The sequence below is a fragment of the Gallinula chloropus genome (genome assembly GCF_964237585.1).
Source record: "Gallinula chloropus genome assembly, chromosome: 8".
Taxonomy (NCBI): domain Eukaryota; kingdom Metazoa; phylum Chordata; class Aves; order Gruiformes; family Rallidae; genus Gallinula; species Gallinula chloropus.
In genome coordinates, this window is record NC_140093.1 from 7,409,843 (window position 1) to 7,432,546 (window position 22,704).

Here is a 22,704-nt window from a genome sequence, read left to right on the forward strand (position 1 = left end):
ACAAACTTACTGAAAGAAAGCGATTTAGATCTGGAAAATCAAATACATTGGCGATCTCTGATAACATATCCAGAGCCATTTCTCTCTGGTGAGCAGCTGTTTGTTTCTGTAGCTCATTACCCTGGCATGGAGCACTCAGTACTGCCATCTGGCTGGAGTGTAGGGATTCCACTAGAAACTAAGCATGAAGAAACAAGTACTTAGTATTATTTTTCCCCTTCTTTGCTCCCTAAAAATAAACACAATAACTTTAGTATAAAAAATTTGGCATAACAAAAGAACAAGTCAGTCACATTGGTATCATGCTTGCAAATAGTTAGACTTCAATTCCAATTTTAAACCATAGCCTCTTGTGGCAATGGTGGCACACAATGCAAGAAGGTATATAGTTCCTCTATTTCAGAGCAGCATCATCCAGGGAATAAAAAAAGAAAAGCAATACTGTTGAGGGGAGAAGATCATAACAATCAAAAATTTCCAATTCCTTCCTGAATGTTTATGTTTTTTTTTTTAAATCATCTCTTTCTTGTCCTATGACATTTCACCTTGTAAAATACTGTAATTTTTACTTTTAATAACATTTTTTTTAAATACACAAAAATAATGTAAACATAAGCTTTTCCAAGTCACCAACTCTTATTTTTACCTGACAAATAGGCTTCTTGTACTGACTGAAAAAACCTTGCAGTTTTACAGACTTAGCTGCTGCCAGGGATCGAATTTCTGTATATGCTGCTCCAGCCACAGAGGCTGACTTGGACAACAAACAGTGTAGCAAATGCAAGAGAGCAAATGGTACCAAGTCTCCTTTTGATGCCCTTAAAGTCAGCAGAAGAGGAAGAATTAAGAAGGGAAAAAAAAAAATCACTGCATTACTAAAATTATTTCAGAATAAACCATTATGCAAAATGACTCATCATTACATTTGCACAGCTTATCTGTACTTCCTATGACAGGACAGAAGAAAATGTGGAATATTTCATATGAATCAACAGTTTAGTAGTTATAAATGACTCTGCATAAAATGTAACCTTGAAATAAGTAACTTAATATCTTATGTTTACATGTGAACAGTTACTTTGCATCATAAACTGATACTACACTGCAGTTTTCAAGATACTACCATAAATACCTCCCAATATCTCCTGTTGTGAGAATCAAGGTATCTTTAAGCTCATTATTTCTTGATATTTTGGCATTTGTATAGGCTTCTTTCATTCTTGAAACAAACAGCTGGAACACAAGAAAACAAACAAAAAATAGTTTGACATTAGTGAAACAATACCCATAGTAAGTTAGAAAGAACAATAAAAAAAAAAATCACCTCTTTTATGAATCCTTCTTCTGAGTCTAATGATTCTAGTATGTTCTTTATGCAGTCACTGAAGGCCACTCTTACATCTTTGTCTGGATCTTCCATTAGGTTTAGTAAAGACCCAACAAGAAGCTTCACACCAGACTCATCGTGGTTAAAATCCAGATGTTTGCAAAGATGAGGTATATTTTCTATAAAGGCTGGGTAGCATGGGTTGGAGGAAGGGAACATACATTTTGAGTGCTTTTTAAGAACCTACTGAAGTGCACAAAACAGCAATACAAGTAAGCCACAAAACACACTATTTTTTTAACCAAAAGAGTAAATATTGTCAAACCAGACAAGCTATTAAAAATGCAGGCTTTATCAGCATCACATACCTAGATATAGCCACAGACCAAAATTAAGCCAAAGATACTTGAAAAAAAATAACCAACGACAATATCAAACATTAGTAGCGATATCAACTGAAATAAAACGTTTCAAGCATTGTTACACTTATTAAAACAGCAATATAGAAAAAGAAGGAACAGAGAGTATTACAGAAGAGGTAACATAATACCTTCTACAGAAACGCAAAGTGACAATAAAAGTAAAGTCACATACCTAGCTTTACTGAACTGGGCACTTGGTTCTCAAGGAGACTAAGAAATGGCTTGAAAAGACAGGCTTGCACAGAACAGGTTTTTTCATAAGCAGAAGTCACAGTAAGGCTACTACATAAAATGTCGTAAGTAACGTGTTTAATGGCAGAGTCGACTAAGGAAGGTTGTACACTGAATGTACCAGAGAGACAGCAAGATAATTTCCCAACTATTGCAGCACAAGCCTCCTTCACTAGCTCAGAGTCATCTTTGATTTGATTCCTGAAACGAAAACAAAACCAAAACTATTTTAATTTAGCGTTTACCTAGAAATGGGTATTTCTTCACTGTCTACGTTCTCCAGCAATACTGAAAGTACTATTAGGACAATTTAAGGAGCTGTCTCACTAAATGATCTTTTTCTTTTGGAGATAACCCTCAAGTTCTATTAAATGTTTGAAGTAGCATTGGCCATGGGGAATCTGGTATATTATAAAGAAACTAAGGACAACATACAATAGGACAGCAGACACCAAGATGTATTAAAAAAAAAAAAAGAGAAATGAGGAAGACTAACAGACATATGGACAAATATGATGTATATTTATTGAATAGAAATAACTTATTATTTTTGGTGCTTATACCACATTTCTTATCCATGTCTTTCTTCTAGTATGAAGACAAAAAAGCAGCATTAATACATACAAGAGAGCTTTGGGAATTGTACTGGAGGACTGCACGCTTTGTGTACGAAGCAGGAGAGAAAATCCTTTAACACAAGTAGCCCGAATTACTTCATGGGGACTTTCTAAGGCCCAATGATAAACAGATTTTCTCCAATCCAGATGAATGTTTCTTGGGAAGAGACACAGAAGGAGCACACAGCGTGACTGCGTTGGGGTTGCTATAGAGAAAAACACCGAAATGAAGCAAATCATTACTTGATTTACACTTTGAACATCAATCACCGTAAGAAAAGCAAAGAAAATAATTTTGAGAACCATCATTTCAGAGAGATATCAGGTTTTAGATACTTCAACATACTTACAGAAACTCTGTGCAGTTTTTTGACTCAAAACTAGAAGATCAAACCCAAAAGTAGATGGGATACAAGAATCATCAGGATGGCTGTAAACCCAGGGCAGAGACAACAATCCACACAGGTTATCAAGAATCTGGTCGGTCAGTGGTATTTTCACTAGAAGGAAAAAAACAACCACAAGCAACAACACAAAATAAGAAAAAAATGATACTTTTACAGCTCTGTATAGTTTATAAAACACATGCGCATTTTATGATGTTTTTTCTGTCAGCAAAGCTTAGTACCGTTATTCCCAAATGTTGATATTCTACATTTTGAACACACCATAAGTGATGTAGTGCTACATAAAAAAAAACCCAAACAACCTAAAACAACCCCCCACTACAGATTTCATTACCCACTGACAGCATGTAATACATGAGCAGCAGAATTAATACAACTTCAGTATCTCTGGATTTGTAAAGAGACTCTCAGGTAAACTACAGGATGACTAGCAAACTGAACTCATAGTAACACTTCAGTCTTCATAGAATCTGTCCTCTATCCTACTAGCTACTTTAAAAAACAAACACACACAACCATGCAAGTACTTTTTTTGGCACACTTTGTACACGCCACATTTATTGAAGCTGGTCAGAAGCTTTGAAATCATTAGATCAAATACCCTGCCTCTATGTGTTTTAAAAAGAAAACCAATAAAAAAACCGTTTATTACTTATGCATATTCAGTGTCCTCAGGTAGCCCTCATTCAGATGAAAATCTATAGAAGTTTAGACAGACTAACAAATCATATTCAACGAGGTATGAAGAGAAAGCTCTTCTTTAACTTTTTTTTTAATACAGGAATTTGAGAGATCTATAACCTCAGTACCTCTATCACAATAGATCAATTCAGTCAGATGCATTCCCGACTTACAAATCTAACAAGATGTCATAGTTTAAAGGATTTCTCACCTTGAGCATACAGCAAAGCATCAAAGACTTTTACTATTCTGTCAATCACTTGTTCCAGGTTAACAATCTGTGTAGCAGCCTCCAACAGGTTTCTGCAGACTTTCACTACTTGTGTAATAAAGTCAGAGGAAATCCATGTGAACTGTATATCCACCACTGAATCTGAAGAGCTCAGAGTACTCTTACATGTGTCAGAGTTACACAGGTGAGTTACTTTGTGATCTATGCTGTTAAAACAGAAATCATATAATCAGTGCAACAGATTATAAACTTTTAATAGTGTACTGTGAGTATGCAAAGTTCATGTGGAAACATACCTCTTCAAAACCCACAGGACTTATCCAACACTTATCCTGATACATAGACAAGCTCCACACAAATCATAACAAGAGTTATAACATATTAACAAGGGGTCTCACAGTTGGGTACCTTTACCTGACAGAATTTGTTGGGGGAGAGCAGTGAACTATGCACAAAGCAGCTAGTCGCAGAATTACAGTAATCCCTTCTACAGTCTGAAGAGTATCTGCTGTCAGAGTGTCTTGCTCGAGGATTAATATTAAGGAGGCAGCTTTCTTTGTGATGGCATTCCATAATGTGCTCTTCAATTTCATGTCCAGGGGACTAAGTCTGTAATTTGACCATATTAATTATTTGCCAACACATTTTTTTCTTAGAAAAGATAAATCACCATTGCAAAAGAAAAGCTAATCCATGTTGGATACGGGATTAGGAAAACACCAAATGAAGTATTAGCTTAAACGTGCTCTTTGGGAGAGTAAGATACTAACTCCTGAGTATGACACAAATGAAACTTATCTGAAATGCTGTAACGTTGTAACTACAGTCCATGGAAAGTCAGAGTATCAAGGGTGGTTCCTGATGACTACAAAAGGCAAATATTACATCCATCTTCAAGAATGGCAAATATGACCATCCAAGGAACTACAGGGCTGCTAGCCTAACATCAGTCCCTGGGAAGGTTATGGAGAAGTCCTCCTGAAACTGATTTCTAAGTCCCGCAACAACCACAAAAACACCCTTGTGCAACAGAACAGGTTAAGGGCTGACTGGCTAGCAAGCACCTCTGAAGAAAGAAAATCACTTAGTGGACTTTTGGAAGTGGAATATACCAGCAATGTGACCCTGTTGCAAAGAAGGTCAACTACATAATAGTCTGTATTACCAAGACAGAAGGCTGATCATGAGCCCACCTGAAGTAGATAATGCTGGAGCCAGTTTTGCGTGCACATACACAAGAAAGAAATGAACACAGAATCCCAAAATAACAGAATATGCTAGAGCAAGCCCGAGATAACCAGGGAGCTGAAGTACAGAACAAGCAAAGGATGACATAACTCAGCTTTGCTCATCTGAGAACAACCTGAGCTAAACTAGACCTGCTTTAAGCACATCCAGTGGAACAGCACAGCCATTTATGTGATGCTTTCTGTACATATTCTGAGTTTTTCTGTTTTTGATGTGTAAAAAAGAAAGTAATTTGCACTGAACATAGTAAAAATACAGAATTTCCAACTAAAGTTCACCTTAAAAATCATCTGTAGAATCTGATTCCTCATCCCTCAAAACATCATTTAGATCTTTTCCCAGAAAATCTTTCAGTGTAGCTGTTATGAAGAAACTGCCTCACCAAAAAGTCATTTGTGATTATTCACTAGTTAAATTACTATAAAAGTAGCAATTGAACAAATGTCATACGTTACAGATGTAGACAATTTCTCTGGATGCTTTGTTGATAGGCTTAGTCGTCGTCTTTTCTCTGGAACTTCATCACTGGTGGTGCTCCACCCATCAGTATCAGAAGTATCCAGCTGGTTCTGATGAAGCTCCTGAAAGATTTCTTCTGTTTGTGTTTTTAATGCTGTATAAAGCGGACTCACCAGATACTGGGATGGACAAACAACAAAAATAGCATGACATATGCTATACCTAACTTCTCAAAGACATGGTATTACTGTTTCTGACTTAAAATGCAACATTTCAAAATATTATGGTAACAACGTTCTTAAAAACCTTCCTGTTCAAAAGTCATCATTACAGGATGAAAACTGTCATAAGCAGTCGGTTTCCTGTGGTCCTACCAGGATAATGCAGCTTGTGCAGCTGTTTCCCAGTGCTTGCCATAATAGCTGGCTATCCAAAGCCATCAAGACAGACACATTCAGTTTAAGAGACAATAGGTACAATACAGATGTTGGTGTACAGGGTAAAGGGAACACTCAGCATACTGACATCTCATTATTTTTTACCTTAAAGCTTTGTCTGCCTGTCCACAACAAATATGACTCAAAGTAAATGGCTAGAAAGCAAGAGCAGCTCAGGTGAAAGGAAGTAAGTTGTAAAGCTGTCCTTATGTGAGTATACTCTGTGCTTTATCCCTCATTTTTGCAAACAGACCTTAGTGCATGCATAGCTTCTCCTTAATTTAATACACCTGGAAATACATGGTCCAGCACAGTCAACTAATTCAAGAATTCTGACTTGCAAAAATATGCAAAACAAGTGAAAAAGAAGTATTGATCTAATTGTGCAACTAAAAATAGTATTTCCTAGATTTTATTCTTTGCACAGATGTAGATTTTTGTACACTATCTATTCACCAGATAAAAAGAGTTCTTAAAATTAACTTACCTCTTGTTCTTCCTGAGTTCCCAGCACATTCACAAAAATTCCGCAGATGGTGCTGATACGGACTTTTCTTACTTGTACAGCAGATTCATAGCCAGTTGGAACAAACTCCAGAAAATATTGCAGTATATGGCAAAAGGCAGCTTTCAGCTTTTCAGAGTGAAGACACCTAAACACATCACCTTCAAACAATGCACAGAGCTTCTCCAATAGCATATTCAAGTAGACAGGTTCTATATTTTTGTAAGAATCTGCTTCAAAAGGCAGCAACGTCCTCACCAACAGTAACAGTGGTTCTCCAAAGAGTTCTGATTCTTCAGTATCCATTTCAAGTGCTGACTGTAGAATTCCAAAAAACACTGTGAAGAAAACACTTGCTAGCTGTTCTGGAGGCCCTCCTAAATTAATTAGTTTTACTAAAAAGTTCATGGCCAAAGCTTGAACTTTCAGACTTCCATACTCCAACAGAGAGCAGCCTATTCCCCAGAGAATAGTATCTTGCCTTACAAAAAACACATCTGCAACAATATCTGTCAGAATAGACATTAATATAACTTCCAAACATTCTACATTGGGCATACCCATCAGCTGCAGCGGTGCCAATCTTAAATACCCTACATTGTCACTTGCATTGCTTGAAAACCTCTTTACAAACACTGGCCAGACCAGTGTATCTCCCCAGAGATGCTTTTGTGCATTTCTTTCATGCAGGAAGATTAAGTCTTGGAAAAGCTGTAGCAAGTCTTTTGTCAGTACTTCAAAAATAGAGCAACTCTTCATTTTAAACAGAAAAAGTAAAGAACAAATGACATCACAGATGTTCTTGTGCAAGGTGTTGCAGTTTGGAGTTGCAGCAATTCGGAGAAGCCTTGTTATGATCCAGTTACTAAATTCTAGGACAATGAAAAGAAATAACAAACAATAAATTAAGATAAAATCCAAAACCACCTACTACAAACACCACATTGAGAACAGGTTGCTCATCAGTAAATCAAAACAAAACTCCTAGATATTAATGCATTTAGGCTTAGTAAACAGAGAGCCCTCACTTCAACATTTGTTCAGCAAATCTTAATGAAAAAGAAAAGGGAAGGAGGCACATGTGGGTGGAAAAAACCCCAAAACAAACCAAATCAGACAGACATTTTACACAGGTAATTCCAGACATCACCTTCTGTTAAAAGTACCCTCAGGCATCAATGTGTACAGCACCTCTCATCAACATGAACCAAGTAGTGTCGTTAAGCAACAGGAACAAATAAAGTCAAACTCTGTTCTAGTAAGTTTCCATTTTCTCAAGTGCAAATAAATTCAATATATTAAAGCTCTATCATAATATTCACTTCTTTCTAAATCCACAATGCTGAACTTGGGAGTCTGCCTGGTCCTCAGTTTTGTTCTTTTCTAAGATCCCGTTGTCAGAAAATTTAAATCCAGAAAGTACCAAACTTCAACATAAACATTTTCAACAAACTCACCAATGCAACTGCATTCAGTTTCCTCCTGATTTCCATCCACATTTACAAACATAAGTGGGGAAGATTTCATGATATGTTGAATAAAATCAAGCAACATTACAGAACTTGGCTGAGAATCTGATTTCTTAATCAGTTCCAAAGCAACTTTAAAAAAATAAATAGAAATATATATTTCTGAATTAGCACTGCAATAAAACAACTTGACAATTTTTTTTTCCCACACATAAAGCAAAAGAAGAAATTTCTTATATAACATACTATGGTATAGTATTAAACCTGTATAATTATCAACTAGGAGTGTGCTTTATTAATCCATTAAGATGATTTTGTGCATATTGTAAATCCTCTATGTGACAACAAACTGCATGAAGAAAAATATCATTATTCAGCTTAAATATTATTTGTTAATACTAAATACATTAAAGATTAGTTAGTATTCTATCCAAATGTCAAGAATAATAAGTAACTAACATTTTAATTTTTCATCACACAATTTTCCCCAGTTCACAATTTTGTTAAAAAAAAACCCCACAAACATCTAAGAAGTGTTCTAAATCTCCAAGAAATAGCTTTTAAATGTTAAGTTCAACTTACTAAACCAGAAAGTTTAGCAGTACACTAACCACATCGACTGCTGTACAGCTCGACTGAAACACATATTTAGATAACATCAGAGTTATCCCAATTCCATGTGGTTAGTATCTCAGATTCAGATAGCAATTAACCAGAAAAGTTACACAGCAATGACAAAATACATCATCTACATATTCAAAAGCAGTTATGAAGAAGATGGACTTTTTAATTTTATTTTTATAGGCTTCCCTTTCAGGACTGTAAGAGAATTAACAAATACATAATCAGAAAAGTATCATGAGTATAAGACTTCAAATGATCAATTCAGAGAAAAAAAAAAATCAGTCTTACTGAGACAGCTACATGAAATTATACCACAGAAACAGTGAATTATCCTTACTGTGATTCTCCTAGATGCAAATCTAAAGATAATGAGAAACTACAATTCTATACTCTCTGTATGTATATCATGGTAACCAACACATTATTAAAGTAAAATAATAATTGGAACCTTAACATGATGCAAGGAGTACTGAAACAGCGCTTGGTTAGAATTCTAAAATAAAAAATAACGCTGTTTACATCAAAGCATTTCAAATCTGAAAGACTCTATTATGACTTCAGGCTGAATAAACAAATCACATTACATGATGCTCTCAATTTGCAATACTGTGAGCATTTATAGTTATACACTTCTGCATTGTATTTTTCCTCCCCTTCCTCTTTTTTTAACTTAAATTACCTCACATTATAACAGCAAATATTTCATCACAGCAGTTATTAAAAACTACGTCATAAATGGCATTGCATTCAACTAAATCTTCGTTGAAATAGGAGTTGTAAGTTTTTTTCCCCCTGGAAATACTTAAAGTATAAAGCAGATAATTTTAAAAGACAGGGATACAATACTTACCAACATCTACATCTGTAAGAATTCTATCAATGAACTGGCAGAGTATTTGTCTTGGTTTCTGCACAACCATATTGTATTCTTCTGGACTAGCACTAAAATTATCAACAACACAACGTTAAACACTAACTTTCTTTTTCTTCAAGAAGTCCTCAAAAAGAAATACAACATGATTTATGGTTCTAGTCAGCATATTGCCTGCTCCTCTTTCTCCTTATTCTTCAAGGTGAAGTACAAATACTTAAGATCATTCGATCTGTTATGCAATTATGTTTGATATATATTAAGTCCACATCTGACAGAGTAAGGGATTTATCCACAAGCAACTGCAAAGCAACAATCCAGCTTTGGTGCAGATTCCAAAAATACTTAACTGCTTAGAATCATAGAATCATTAAGGTTGGAAGAAACCTCCATAATCATTTAGACCAACCAACCCCCTGCCACCTATATTACTTATTAAATCATGTCCTTAAGTACCTCAGGCAACCTTTCCTTGAACACACTGATGGTAGGTGACTCCACCACCTACTTGTGGAAACCCTTCCAATGTCCAAACACTCTGAGAAGAAATCTCTCCTAATTTCTAACCTAAACCTCCTCTGGCTCAATTTACAGCCATTCCCTCTTGCCTTATCACTAGTTATCTTCCAGAAGAGGCTGGTCCCCAGCTGACCACAGCTTCCTTTCAGGTAGTTGTGGAGAGCAATAAGGTCTCCCCTGAGCCTCCCAAACCCAGTTCCATCAGCCACTCATAAGACTTGTGTTCCAGACTCTTCACCAGGCCCTTCTCTGGGCATACTCCAGAGCCTCGATGTCTTTCTTGTACCCAATACCCTGGGAAAGAGGTGTCAATAGCAACTGTTCCTGTGACTACCATGGCAGATAGCTCTTTTAAGGTCAAATCATCAACATACAATTGTACCTCAGTGTCAATGAGGTGCCTACTATAAAACAAACCTGCAGTCTTTATGCTGCCATTAAAACTTCAGAGCCAAATATTTTCAAGGCTGTTTAATTGTCAGTGAAACTACGCTACAAACATAATGACCGTCCCCAGGATGCAGGGAGCTCTCCAAGCCAACAAGCCTCTCCATCACGTTCTGTCAGTACCCGCCGTGAGGGAGGCGGCAACCTACAGAGGTGGCGGGAAAAGACAACCAGGGTGAGGGGAGAGCTCAGCCCTGAGAGACCTCGCATAGCAGTGAGGAAGGAGCCTACTTTTCCACCTCCTCAGCCACACACTGATGCCGAGTCCGGGTAGGCTCGCCCCAGCGCAGCGAAGCACTACCGCCACCCCTCCGCATACACCCTCTACGAGGCGGAGGCTGGATCCATCCTACCTAACCAGCTCCCGCAGCGCCGGGATCATGGAGGCCATCTCCAGGCCCTGCTCGGCCATGGCTCCTGCTTTGAAACAGGCCGCGCGCCGCCGAGGCGGGAACTGCGTGACGGCGTCCAGCAAGACCCAAACCTCTTCCGTTGTCGAAAGGGCGGCTGCGCCTTTCCGCGACGCTGCTGAAACTTAACCGTTTCGTCACCAGAGGAGAGCGCGCTCGCGCGAGGTTCGCTTTGCAATGGCCTCTGACGCGGACCCCGCTGTCCCAGCAAAGGCTCTCCTCCGGGGGGCAATGCACAGACAACCGAGCAGGACCCGGCCAAGCCAGCACCCGGCACGGGAGCTGAGGTGCTGCTGGCAACGCCAGCCGAAGCCCAGCCGCGACGGGCACCTCAACGGAGCACGGGCTGCGTGCGGCTCTAGGGGATTTGCGGGGCACAGCGGCGGAGGGAAGTGCCGCAGCTTATACGGTGGCCTGAAACGAGGAGAAAACAGGCCGCGGTCTGAGAGACGAGGAGGGGGAAACACCGCTGTTAGCTGAGAAGCTCCCGCTAGAGCGCTCCCTGCTCTCCCTGGGCCGGCCATGGCGGCACTTTGCAGAGCACCCCGGCGTCCTGCCGCCCGAACAGGCAACACACAAGCCCAGCCACAGCCACCTGCAACTTTGCTAGCTGCGAGTGGGAGAGTCCCGCGGGTTGCCTCAAGCGACCCCCGCCTCGGCCCGCCCCTACCGCCGGCCGCCCTGCCATTGGCTGCCGGCACTGCTCGCCCGCCCCGCCGCGCTGGCCGCAGGTGGCGGCGGGCTCCGCGGCACTGTGGGTGGTGGTGGCCGCGGCTGCCAGACAGGTAGGGACTGAGCAGACAGCGTCGGCTCTCGGTTCTTGGTGTCGTTTTTGCCTGTGTCCGCGGTGTGGCGGGTGGCAGGGGCAAGCCAGCCTCGTTTAGCTGGCGGGAAGGCGCCGTCAGGCAGGTGTTGGAGCCTGTACCTCACTGAAGGTAGCGGTGAGTAGGCGTACTTAGTGTTCAGAATATTGATGCGTTTGTTTGTCTGGGGGGGTTTCTGGGTTTTTTTTTGGGGGGAAGGGGTTGTGGGTTTTAACTTTAGCGTATATTGCTTTCTGAGTTGCGTGCTGTCCTGCCCCAGAGCATCAGGTGTGTCATGGTAGCGGGCTGGGGACAGACATCACCTGATGACCCGTGAGGCCCTACTCATGTAGTAAGTCTGAGAGGCTTCAGAGTATAAAAGGATGAATTGGAGGGGTTTGTGTATAGATAGGTAGGAATAGCAGGGAAAGTACGTCAGGGAAAGCTGAAGTTCGAGCTTTGTTTTTCTAATTAGGAGGTGTAGCGCTTTTTGCATTTCTCGTTGAACTTTGTCATAGCATCGTTTCTGGGCTGAAATAAAATCCTCTGGGAGGCTTCTGGTTGTGTTCCCTGTTTTCCACTGTGCCAGGGCTAAGTCTCCTGCATGCAGAACAGTCCACAAAGTGAGTGCATGTGAATATTCCAGTTACTAATGCATTTCAGGGGGATGCTTTCAGGAAACCTGTTACTAATTTTTCATTCATAGTGGGTTTTTTTTGTCCTGCAGAACATGTGTATGATGGTTCATTAAAAATTCTGCTGACTTTGAAAGGTTGCTAAGGGGGGCAAGGACCTGGAATACTTAGAGAAACTTTATGGAATGTAACTGGGTTTTATCTTAGTTTGGTTTTCCTACATGTTGCAATTTTTTCTACTAGTTAGTTGACTTCAGAAAATATTAGTCTTTTAAGAGTCATTTCCAGAGAGAAAGCAGAAACAATGTAGCTTTGTGTGTTTTGTTAAGTAGAACTTGAATAGAAAACTACTTCTGGGTTTTATCATCAGTAGTATTTTAAATGCAGATTTTTCTATGCATTTTCAATTTAAAAAATGTCTTTATGGTGAGATCAGCATTCTGAGTGAACTTTGAAGTCTGAGACAGTGATCACACTAACAAAGGTGTATATTCTACTACTTGCTAAATTGATATAGATTTTAAATTCCTGTGTCATCCCTGGTAAGAAAGCTACCAACAGGCTCGTTGGGATGTTAAGAAAGTTTGAGCAGCCCATATTATCCTTTAACTTTCAATCCTAAGAAATACGATAAATTTATTGAATCATGGGGTGATTTTGTTGGTAGCAGTAACATAAATGGGACATACAGAGTGCTTAATGGAAAAAAAAATGCTTTTGCCTGGAAGTCGCCCAAGTTAACAGAGAAATCCTATTAATAAGGTATTGTAGAGGTGCTTCTACTTGTCATAGGTACAATGCTATATAAACTTGTGGTACTGTTTCTTTAAGCATTTACCAAGGATGTAATTCAGGCTTTTTTCTTTTTTGGAATAAGCACCTACTAGCAGTTTGCTACGGATCTCTTCCTTATTTACTGTAAGCAGAGTTAGGAGAATTCTTTATCCTTCCCAGTTGCAAAGCCCCATCTATTGCCCTCTGACCGTATCATCAAGCTCCTCCTGCTACCTTGGTCTTCTAAGACTCTGCATAAGACTGTCCACAACAGCAGCTTCATTGTTCTGTGAGGATGTAACAAGGCTTGTAGGTGCTTCCCATAAAAACATTTTTATGGGCCCTCACAAAATCTAGCACTCCCCAAACCTGCCAAAGAAACAACTGAAACACCTGACTTTGTTCCTTGCTTTTCTTGCATGCACCATAAGCAGCTGATAAGCTCTTAATTCATCTCCTTATTTCTTCCTTATCCCATTATTTTATACTTTTATGTCTTTTGACCTTCAGGAGGAGGAGCAGGTGTGTTATCCAGCTGGAGTGAATCACTACTAATAGAAAACAGAGACCCTTCTGTATTTCCTTTTCCTGTGCAGAAATCAGTTTGAAGTGAGTCTTGGGTGTGGAGAGCTCTCAGGTCACATGGAGAACGAAGTACCAAATCTGTTGTGTGCAGCAGTACCAAGATTTCTGCTGAAGCTGACATAATACGGTTTTGTTACCTCACTTGGATAGTCCTCTCATGTTACAGCTGCGTGATTCTTCCACACCCAGGCTTCTATCTTCTTTGGCTTTTGTTGCTTCTTTACTGCATACCTCTGCAGACTAATGTACTTATTTTAAGGGACTGACTGACTTTGGCTAGGACCAGCAGATCCCAGAGCACAGGAAGATAGGACCATGTTAATTGTACTTTTATTCCCTCTGTTGTTGCTTAATTCTGAAGTAGAATGAATGTTTTTGGGGCTTATTCACTCTGTTGTGTGTATGTGGATGTTCCCCCCATGGGTTAAATCTCAGCTGTCTCCTGCAGACAGACACAAGTGATTATAGTAAGAGATTTAAAGGCACATGTGTGTTCCTTGATGCCTTCAGGAGCTGTGAAATATGAACATTATAGATGCTCATATGCAGCCAAGATGGTATGTAGAGGTCCTCTGAACTGTACTAAGTAGTTTGATGTAATACAAAGGTGTGCTTCTGGCGTAGTTGCATAGTTGCTGTAATAACACACAATAGTCTCTGTAGAGTTACTTGAGGACTAATTTCCATATATAGTCATGGGTGGTTGTCAGAGTAGTTGCCTGACCTTTGAACACGTTGCATTGCTCACACACACGGTAAAAACCAAGCATGCCTCAAGACATGATTTTATGTACACCTGCTTAGTCAACTTGACTGGAGTGAAGGGGCACAGATTAAAGTTGTATCTTGTCCTAAACATTGGTTTGATGATTAAAAGAAAAAGTGAAAAGTGGAAACAGATGGTAGATGGTAGCAAGGGCCATGGGCAAGCCAGCAAGCGAAAAGTGGAATATGTGCATTCAACTACTAAGCAACAGCTAACAGGTAAAAGAGGGAAAAAGTGAGCAAAGAAAATAACAAAGCATTAAAATCTGCTTTTCTCATGTTTTTTATTTCTATATTGTCATCTAGACAGGTCCTAGTCCTGCAAGTATTTAACCATGTTTTTATATGAATAAACTTGCTTAAGACTATACATGTGTAAAAGTAAGCAATTGAGTAATTTGGAGAGAGGGAGCATGTTAGAGTATACATTCTTTTGGAACCTGGCATTATTACTTACTGGTATATTATTTATGGAGCAACAATGACTTTTTTGCTCACCTACAGCTCCTACTATTAAAATTAGTTCCTTGCATGCAACTTTGTTACTTGTTTCTTGCTACTACTTCTAGAAAACTATTATTCTTGAGGCTGGTGGCTGTGGCAGAAACTCACAGGAATCTGTTTCTTAAAAGGTTTGGTGGTGTTATAACATCAAGGCTTTTTCAGTTGACAGTACTGGAATGAAAGATGCCTGGAATCTAGTTTCCAAAGGGAAAATTTTCTGAATCTTTAATACTGATTTTAAAAATAAAAACCAAAAATCCAGATCTAAAGTATGTATTTGTCATAATGATTTCTTGGGAGAAATTGACTCTGAAAATTATTTTAAAACAAACAAAACACTTTCTAGCAACAATGATGTTTAAAAATCCCTTAAAATGCAAAACTCTGTACTAGTCATGCTAGGATAAAATTGTGCAGTGTTTTAATTTAAAATGTAATTTAAACTACATTGAAAAGTTCTGTCTGTTGTAATTATATAGGTTCTTTTATTAAAGTATTTCTTTAATGAAATTAAAATCTGAGTAATTACTAGCTATAATTGTCATAGTGGAAAATTGATGTATTCTAAAATATTATGGGAAATTATTTTTCCATCCAGTTTTGCGTTCCATGCTGATTAGGACTAGAATAAAGTTTATGCATAGGAGGGTATATTGATAAAAGTCCTGCTGAATGTCAACTTTCCTCATTCCATGGCTTACTATAGGAACCACTGCAATGGAGGAGGGAGAAAGTGGGTTCATGGCTTTTGTCCTTTTACCCTTTTCATTTGCAAGTCAAATAAATTAAGCCTACGTACGTTGGAATAGTACTATTGATCTTTTGGAGGAGCTAATGTTCCTTGGTGCATCTTCTCCCAGTACTTGGAACTTTCACTACTCTAGAGATCATGTCAATCAGATTATCATCTTAACATCATGTATTATGGGAATACACAAAATATTGTATCTGTTCTCTTATATTTAACTGAAGTATAAAATTATATTTCACATAAAGACTGTGTAATGCTTAATCGGCACCCTTATCACAGTAACTAATTAAGTTAAATGTTTTCATAGAGTTCACTACAATGTGTGAAATATTCCACATCTTTGTTGGCTGTTGCTTTAAAACCTTTCAAAAATCACTAGGTCTACATAATAAATAAATGTAGAGCAGGAGTAACACGGAGTAGCAGGGTCTGATCCTAGCAAGGAAGTTTATTACTGGAGGAGGCTCCATTGTACTGTGCCAGATTATAAGGAAACAGTAAATTGCAAATGTTGTGCTGGGAAAAAATACCTATCTATGCTTTAAAATCTAAATCCCAGTTGTAAGATGTTCTCTCACTAGCTCGTTTCAGCCTTGACATTCACTGAGCAAACAGATGACCAGTGGTCACATTCTGAAATGCAAAGGGGTATTAACAACGAAAACAACTGGCGTTAGTCAGATGAAGTTCAGTGTGGATCAGGAGTCCCAGGTTACTGATAGAATGAGTTCTGCATTACAGTCATAGGCTGCCACTTTAAGGGATTTTTAAGCATCGCTGTTGCTACACCTTTAAAAAAAGGCTGCACAGCAAGGGTGACTTCTGTACTCTCCAGTGTATTATGTTTGGGATAAAATTACATGATTTCAGCTTTGATTCAGCTGGTTACATGCAGGAAATAATAAATGTCATTCTTGACCTTACTATATTCCTTTTTATTTGTTTTGGTACTTGTAAGTGTAAATTATTGTATTAATTTCTAGATTTTTGTGTGGGGGTGTGTGCTTAGTTACTGCTATTACACACTAGTGTCTGAAGAGAATCACAATAGCTCATCAGTGAGACTGGCATTGCTAAGCCTCAGAAATAAATTATGCATAAGTAGATTGTGTGCTTCTACATGCATGCTTTTGGTGGGAAATGGGCTGTCAACCCAGTCTCAGGGCTTTCTTGTAGATGTTTCTTTAATAAAAGGCACTAGCAAAGAAAATTAATACTGCAACCAGTATTAACCGGTTTAATTCAGTTAGCATATTAATCCTTTCATATAGTTAATAACCATTGGTAGGATGGACTAGTTAAAAACACTGACCTGTAGTACAGCTGAAATATGAGGCCATGTGTTATCAGTGAGATTATATTTACTTGAATGCCAATGTAAAGGATTTGTCTCAGTGTGAGCTTCAGGAGGTAGCTGTTTCTTTTCAAACCAGATATTCCCTCACAGGTTTTTGTTTTCCAAAATTTTTACAGTTTGGAACGTTTTTGTTCTGCTGATTTATCAAACTCCTAGCTCCACATCTCCCTCTTCCCCATTTAGTTTCCACATGTCCTACCATTTCTTTTTGCAGTGTTTTATCCCATTATAACAAGGGGAAACTAGGTCCTGGTATTTAATATCCTAAAGGTAGATTAGTATAAAGTAGTATGAAATTCTGCTTTTCCATTGAGCTGAGTATTTTACGTCTGCAATGTGCCTAGTCTTTCTAAGCTTGATTTATAGAATCAAGATATTACTAATTAAAAGTAGTGTGGATTTTGCTGGTTAATCAACTGGCATCGGGACTTCAGTCTAAGTCTGTGGGGTTTTTTCAGTGATTTAAACAGTTTGTAGCTGAATATAATGATACCTTTTTGCTTTACTTGTCATGGATATCAGCCACTTAATTTTATGTGGCAGAATATTTTTCATAGCCCAAATAAGCAAAAATTTACAGCATATAAATGTAAACATTATCAATAATTACATATTAGAAGAGGGTTATGTGTAGTCATGGGACTTGTATCCACAGATACCACTAATTCAAGGCCTGTTGGGACAACCCTTCTAAAAGCTGGAACCTTGTTCATGTTAATCTGTGATACTTCTATATCTTAGACTGTTCCTAAGATATGCCCTCTCTAAGCTACAGCGCTGGGAACATTGTAATGTTTTGAATAAAGTAAGATAGAACTTTATCAGCATTACCTAAAATGTTCATGTGGGCATGCCACTGCTAAGTGGAAGCTTCCATCGAGTATATGGGAATTACTCCCACTGCTATTCTTTTTTAAGTCATTCTAATAAAATTAAGCCTGGCAAAACTTCGGTTGCTTCTTGCAGATTGGTCATGGTATATGTGTTAAACTAGCTGATCTCTTGCATAAATATGGCATTAAAAGGGGATGCAATCCTTATTTTCTTTAAAATATCTAGTAAAAAACCCTAAAACACCTTTCAGTTGGTTTCTTTAGTGTGAGCAAGGTGGTCTGGTCACATCCTACCAAAGCTGCTCCTGTTGCCAGTTACCATTCTGCTTTTTACTAAGTAAATTAAGATCAAGGCATTTAAACTCAATAGGATTAATCCATATCAGCCCTTCTCAACCAAATAAGCGTATGTTGGATGAGTAATTGGGTGCTACTGCAGTCTCTGTGCGTCTCAGAAGTGCTTCATGAAGATGTCTCTTCAGTTGTATTGCTTTCAGCTGGACTCCTCAACCAGCAGGAGATAGACCAGTAATAGTGGGAAAGCCGTATCTGAACGAAAGTATGGAAGGTAAGCGTGGTGTTGGCTTGTGAATTGGTAGCAATAGCACAATAAATATCTCTGTGTTATGTTTAGAAACTTAAAAGTAGGGATTTAAATATAGATTACTGCTTAATGCTCAAGAGCATTAGTTTCTGAGAGTTTGAAATGTATATTATTTTTCATTAATTGTCACTGTGCGAAATGACAGCAAACAACATGCTGGGTTATTCGGTATTTGTGAGAGTCAGAGGGAGGAGGATGAACCCCTCGATGCAGACATGTAGCTAACTTAAAATCCGAAGTTTTTGCTTATTTAGTTAAAATAGTATGTGAACTAAAATGTTTATCTTGTAAGATCTCCTCCAGAGATGTGTTTTGCCCTTTATAAAAGAACTGATTTATCAGCAAGCTGGTTGATCTGATCATTGATAACACTGGATCATTTTATCATGAAAGTGGCAGTTTAACTACTTATTTCATTCTCTGAATATGTGAAAATCTGCTCTCAAAGTTCTACTAAGTGTTAGGAGTTCTGAATGGTGTAAGAAATACTAATACTTTACTTTTTAAGTGTCCCAGTTTGGAAAGACTTTAGAGTGTTATTTAGCAGTTTTGGATGACTGTAGCAGTTACTGCATGCTATGGGAGCAAACAATTTTCAGATTACTGTGGGACACTTTAAAATGGCTAATGCAAGGCAAATATAAGTACATACTGAATTTAAGTATACTCAGAATTCATGTCTAACTAAACAGAAAGGTAATCTGCATAACCAGTTTACAGGATTTTTCTGTGTATTAAGTATTGTTCTCTGTAGTTACTAGATTGCAGACAAGTGTAAACATCGTTTTCACTTTATGAGACTTTGGGTCATTAATTTTAAAGCAACAAGTACTTTTTTTCACCATCTTTTTCAGGTGTGTAAGGGTTGTTACTAGCCTAGCACTGTTTTGTAAGATGAGTGATTTTATGATACTTGGCAAAGAAGGAAACAAAATTTGTAGTTAATAAAATCATGTACATCTTTTGCACAGTTGCAGTGTAGGATTTAAATGCTTAGGGATGTCTGCTCATGCAGCTATTAAAAAAAAAAGCAAAGAATTTGTCTAAAACTAAGATTTTTAAAAAGATCTTTAGGTTTGATTTCTGATGTTTGTAAGAAAGATGGTAAAATTTTCACCTAAGTATCAGAAACAGCTTTCTTAATGAAAACTATCTTCTAATCACATTAATCTTAAGGCTGAGGGTTTTAATTATCCAGTGAAAAAAAAAAACAACTTAGCATTTTTCTTTCCTCTTCAAAATGTGATTAAAAATGACAGTTGGCAACAACTGTGGATGTTTTCTTCTGACCTAATTAAGATCCACAGTACCAGCAAATGAACATGTGTGCCCCAGTTAGTCTTCTACTTTAGAAGCTACAAACAATACTCTATTTAGTTTTAGTTACTCAGATGTACTAATGTGCTCCTTTTATCCTCAACACTTGAACAAACATAGCTCCTTAAGGCTATGAACTGGCAAATGGGCAGCATTTATGCTCTGTGGACCCTGCGGACTAGATAGTTTTGAAATGCTGCCTTTTGCTTTTTTCTGTGTATTGTAGAAAACCCTCCCTTTTTCCTCTAGCATGACCAATGAAAAACGAAAAACAAAAATAACCTATGAATTTTCCATGACAGAAAATCCTGGCTGGCTTGTAGTATACTGGCTGATCAGTCTAATCTTCTAATAATCTTTTGAACCATGTAGAGTTGAACAAGGAATTAGCAGGTGCCAGAAGGCCATACTGCCATCTGACAATTAATGAAACCTGAAAAATACTCTGACAACACGCATCTATTTGGTACTATTCAGTAACTGCAATTAGTGAACATATGAAGAACATGTGGGTTTAAATTGAAATGCTGAGGGCAGTGGAATGAATGTGTATTTTTATTGTTAATTGTAATGATCTTCACATGATTAACTTCTGGGGTGACCTTAAAACTAAGTTCATTAGTAAGAGGTAGCCTGTGGTGCTCTGTTGGAGCTCTAGTACTTGCAGCAACCCCTGGTTTTCTACTTCAGACTACCAGTGAGCAGGCACAGGGAAACATAAAAGGCAGAAGGTTTTTTGGAGCGTTGCGGTTTTTAAGCTCTCCCTCCCCTTCTGCCTCTTAACTCTGTTTAATGATAGTTTTGTTCATAGTTTTGCTTTTTAAGTTATGTGCTAACTAAATGTTACTGTCATGCTTGGAGAAGACAAAAATGGTTCATAAATGTTCTGTTTGGCTTAAGAGAAAGGTAATTTTCTGAAGTTATGAGTGCTATAGAAGGGTAAATTCCTTAGCAAATAACACTGAGTACGGTATGTCCTACTTCTCAAGCAGCATGAATGTAGAAGAAATAGAAGCTTAGGACAAAAAGGGATAACCTTGCAAATAACACTGTAAAAATATCAGTGATATTGTAGCAGATTAAACAGCTGAAGGTGAGTACCCTTTGCTTGTAATAGATGGAATGAAAAATGAACAAACTGAAAAACTGTGAAGTGTGTAACATGTGAAGCTGTGATTAACTAACACCAGCAGCAAAATTTTGACTGTGAAATTGGTAATCACAAACTGTGCTAGAAGCTGGTAGATAGTATTGTTAGACTGTTATTTGTTGTATAATAATGTTTCTGATTACTTTTTTTTTCTTACTCTAAAATGCTCGTGGAGATAACATGGCAATTACTTGACTGTAATAGCATTATTGCTTTTAGAGACATGCTATGCAAATTGTAATTCAGAGGCAGATGGTGAGTCAGTGATTTCCACAATATCATCAGTTCTTGTAATTTGACTCAGCTTTCCATGAAGTTGAAGGTACTCTCAAAAGTCAGTTTATGGACTGTAGAAATTGTGTAGAGATCTGTTTAACTTCTCAAGCTTTTCTCTGTTAACTGGAAGGACCAGAAGAGAGTAATGTGAAGTATCTGAAAACAGAAGGTAGATGTCATTCCATATGAGTAATTGTAAACCCTTTGATGGTTTGGGTTGGTTTTTTTTAGTTGGTTGGAGTCTGAGTTGTGATTGCTTTTGAAGAGTATGGGTTATGACTACTGACACACAGAAAGCCCATCTGTCAAATGAGGGTCCTGTCAGCATGAAGTGAGCTCCAAGCATGAGTTCTGTTGTGCACACACACAAAATTCTTATTGGTGCAGATGTTTCAATAAGACTTTATCAGTTTGTATCCTATTTTCCTATTAAAATAATGCCATTTTTATTTGTCATTTTAGTTGCATGCTAACAAAAGCTGTATGTGCGTAAACCTAGACAGAGGAAGAGAGATTAAGTATCATTTGCTGGTGTGTCTCTTAACTCACTCCCTTTTGCTGTTGTGAACTCGATATGTAATGTCAGCCTAGGCACAAAAGAATGACTTGAGGATGGAGTGCCTGAATGAACTTGCTTTTAGTAGTGTAGCCTTTCCATTTATATTTTAGTGTGTTTTGCTTTAATGAAATGACTCAAAGAAACCAACTTTGGACAAAAAAAAATGTTATTCTTCGGAGCAGTGACTAGCTTTTTTTTTTCATGACAAACATCAAATTTCTCTTGTGTTAATGATAGACTTTCCATCTAATGTGCATTTGTGTGGTAACACTGCTGTGATGCTTTGACCTTAGTAACAATTTCGGGGTTTGTCTCCCTGTGCTGTGGTGGCTGTGGTGCTGGTTCAGCCCATATTTTTTCCTTGCTTTTGGTGTCAGCATTCAAGGCACCAGCTTCCAATGCTAATTGGAAAGCATAATCAACTCTGACCTTCAAGAGACAGAGCAATTGCCTGGTCAATGGGTGGATGCATTCTGAAGCGATACACAAGCAGAGGTAGTGATACGAGTACAGGTGGTGGATGTGGGGACAAGGTCAGTGAGGCAAGGGTAGTCTTGTAGCATAGGAATACCAGAAGACGTGCTTGATGGGGAGCTTGCAGAAGTTCTCCAGGGAGGAGTGTGTAGCACATTTGCATACAGGGCAGCCAAATGACAAGTCAGCATGGGACATAGGTTTCACTATAATAAAGTGATTTTTGGGGAGTATAAAATCATCTATGCAGAGGACACATGGTATCACTGGTGAGAGGAGATAAGAAAAGGTCGTATAAAATGAGACAATAGATTAAGTTGATTGAACTTGTTGAAAGAAGAATCTGGTTTCTGTTCAAGGGTCAGTCACGTGCTTCTTGGACCAATGTGATCCTGCTCTGGCAGAGGGGGC

At 38.3% G+C, this 22,704-nt stretch overlaps 1 protein-coding gene across 2 annotated transcripts in view; it reads right to left on the minus strand.

Moving 5' to 3' along the window:
• Positions 1 to 10,923, minus strand: part of ATR (ATR checkpoint kinase) — a gene marked incomplete at its 5' end in the record, with an annotated part of 38,746 nt that extends 27,823 nt beyond the window's left edge. Inside the window, 14 exons of one of the 2 annotated variants that reach the window (XM_084267383.1) lie at positions 11 to 178; positions 647 to 818; positions 1,133 to 1,233; positions 1,325 to 1,515; positions 1,922 to 2,181; positions 2,605 to 2,803; positions 2,948 to 3,097; positions 3,897 to 4,123; positions 4,332 to 4,526; positions 5,616 to 5,803; positions 6,549 to 7,438; positions 8,024 to 8,167; positions 9,510 to 9,601; positions 10,850 to 10,923. In XM_084267383.1, the coding sequence (XP_084123509.1) occupies positions 11 to 178; positions 647 to 818; positions 1,133 to 1,233; positions 1,325 to 1,515; positions 1,922 to 2,181; positions 2,605 to 2,803; positions 2,948 to 3,097; positions 3,897 to 4,123; positions 4,332 to 4,526; positions 5,616 to 5,803; positions 6,549 to 7,438; positions 8,024 to 8,167; positions 9,510 to 9,601; positions 10,850 to 10,908 (3,036 nt within the window). Of the gene's footprint in view, positions 1 to 10; positions 179 to 646; positions 819 to 1,132; positions 1,234 to 1,324; positions 1,516 to 1,921; positions 2,182 to 2,604; positions 2,804 to 2,933; positions 3,098 to 3,896; positions 4,124 to 4,331; positions 4,527 to 5,615; positions 5,804 to 6,548; positions 7,439 to 8,023; positions 8,168 to 9,509; positions 9,602 to 10,849 lie in introns of both variants that reach the window. The other variant, XM_084267382.1, reaches the window with a different exon arrangement.
• Positions 10,924 to 22,704: the final 11,781 nt, after the last annotated feature.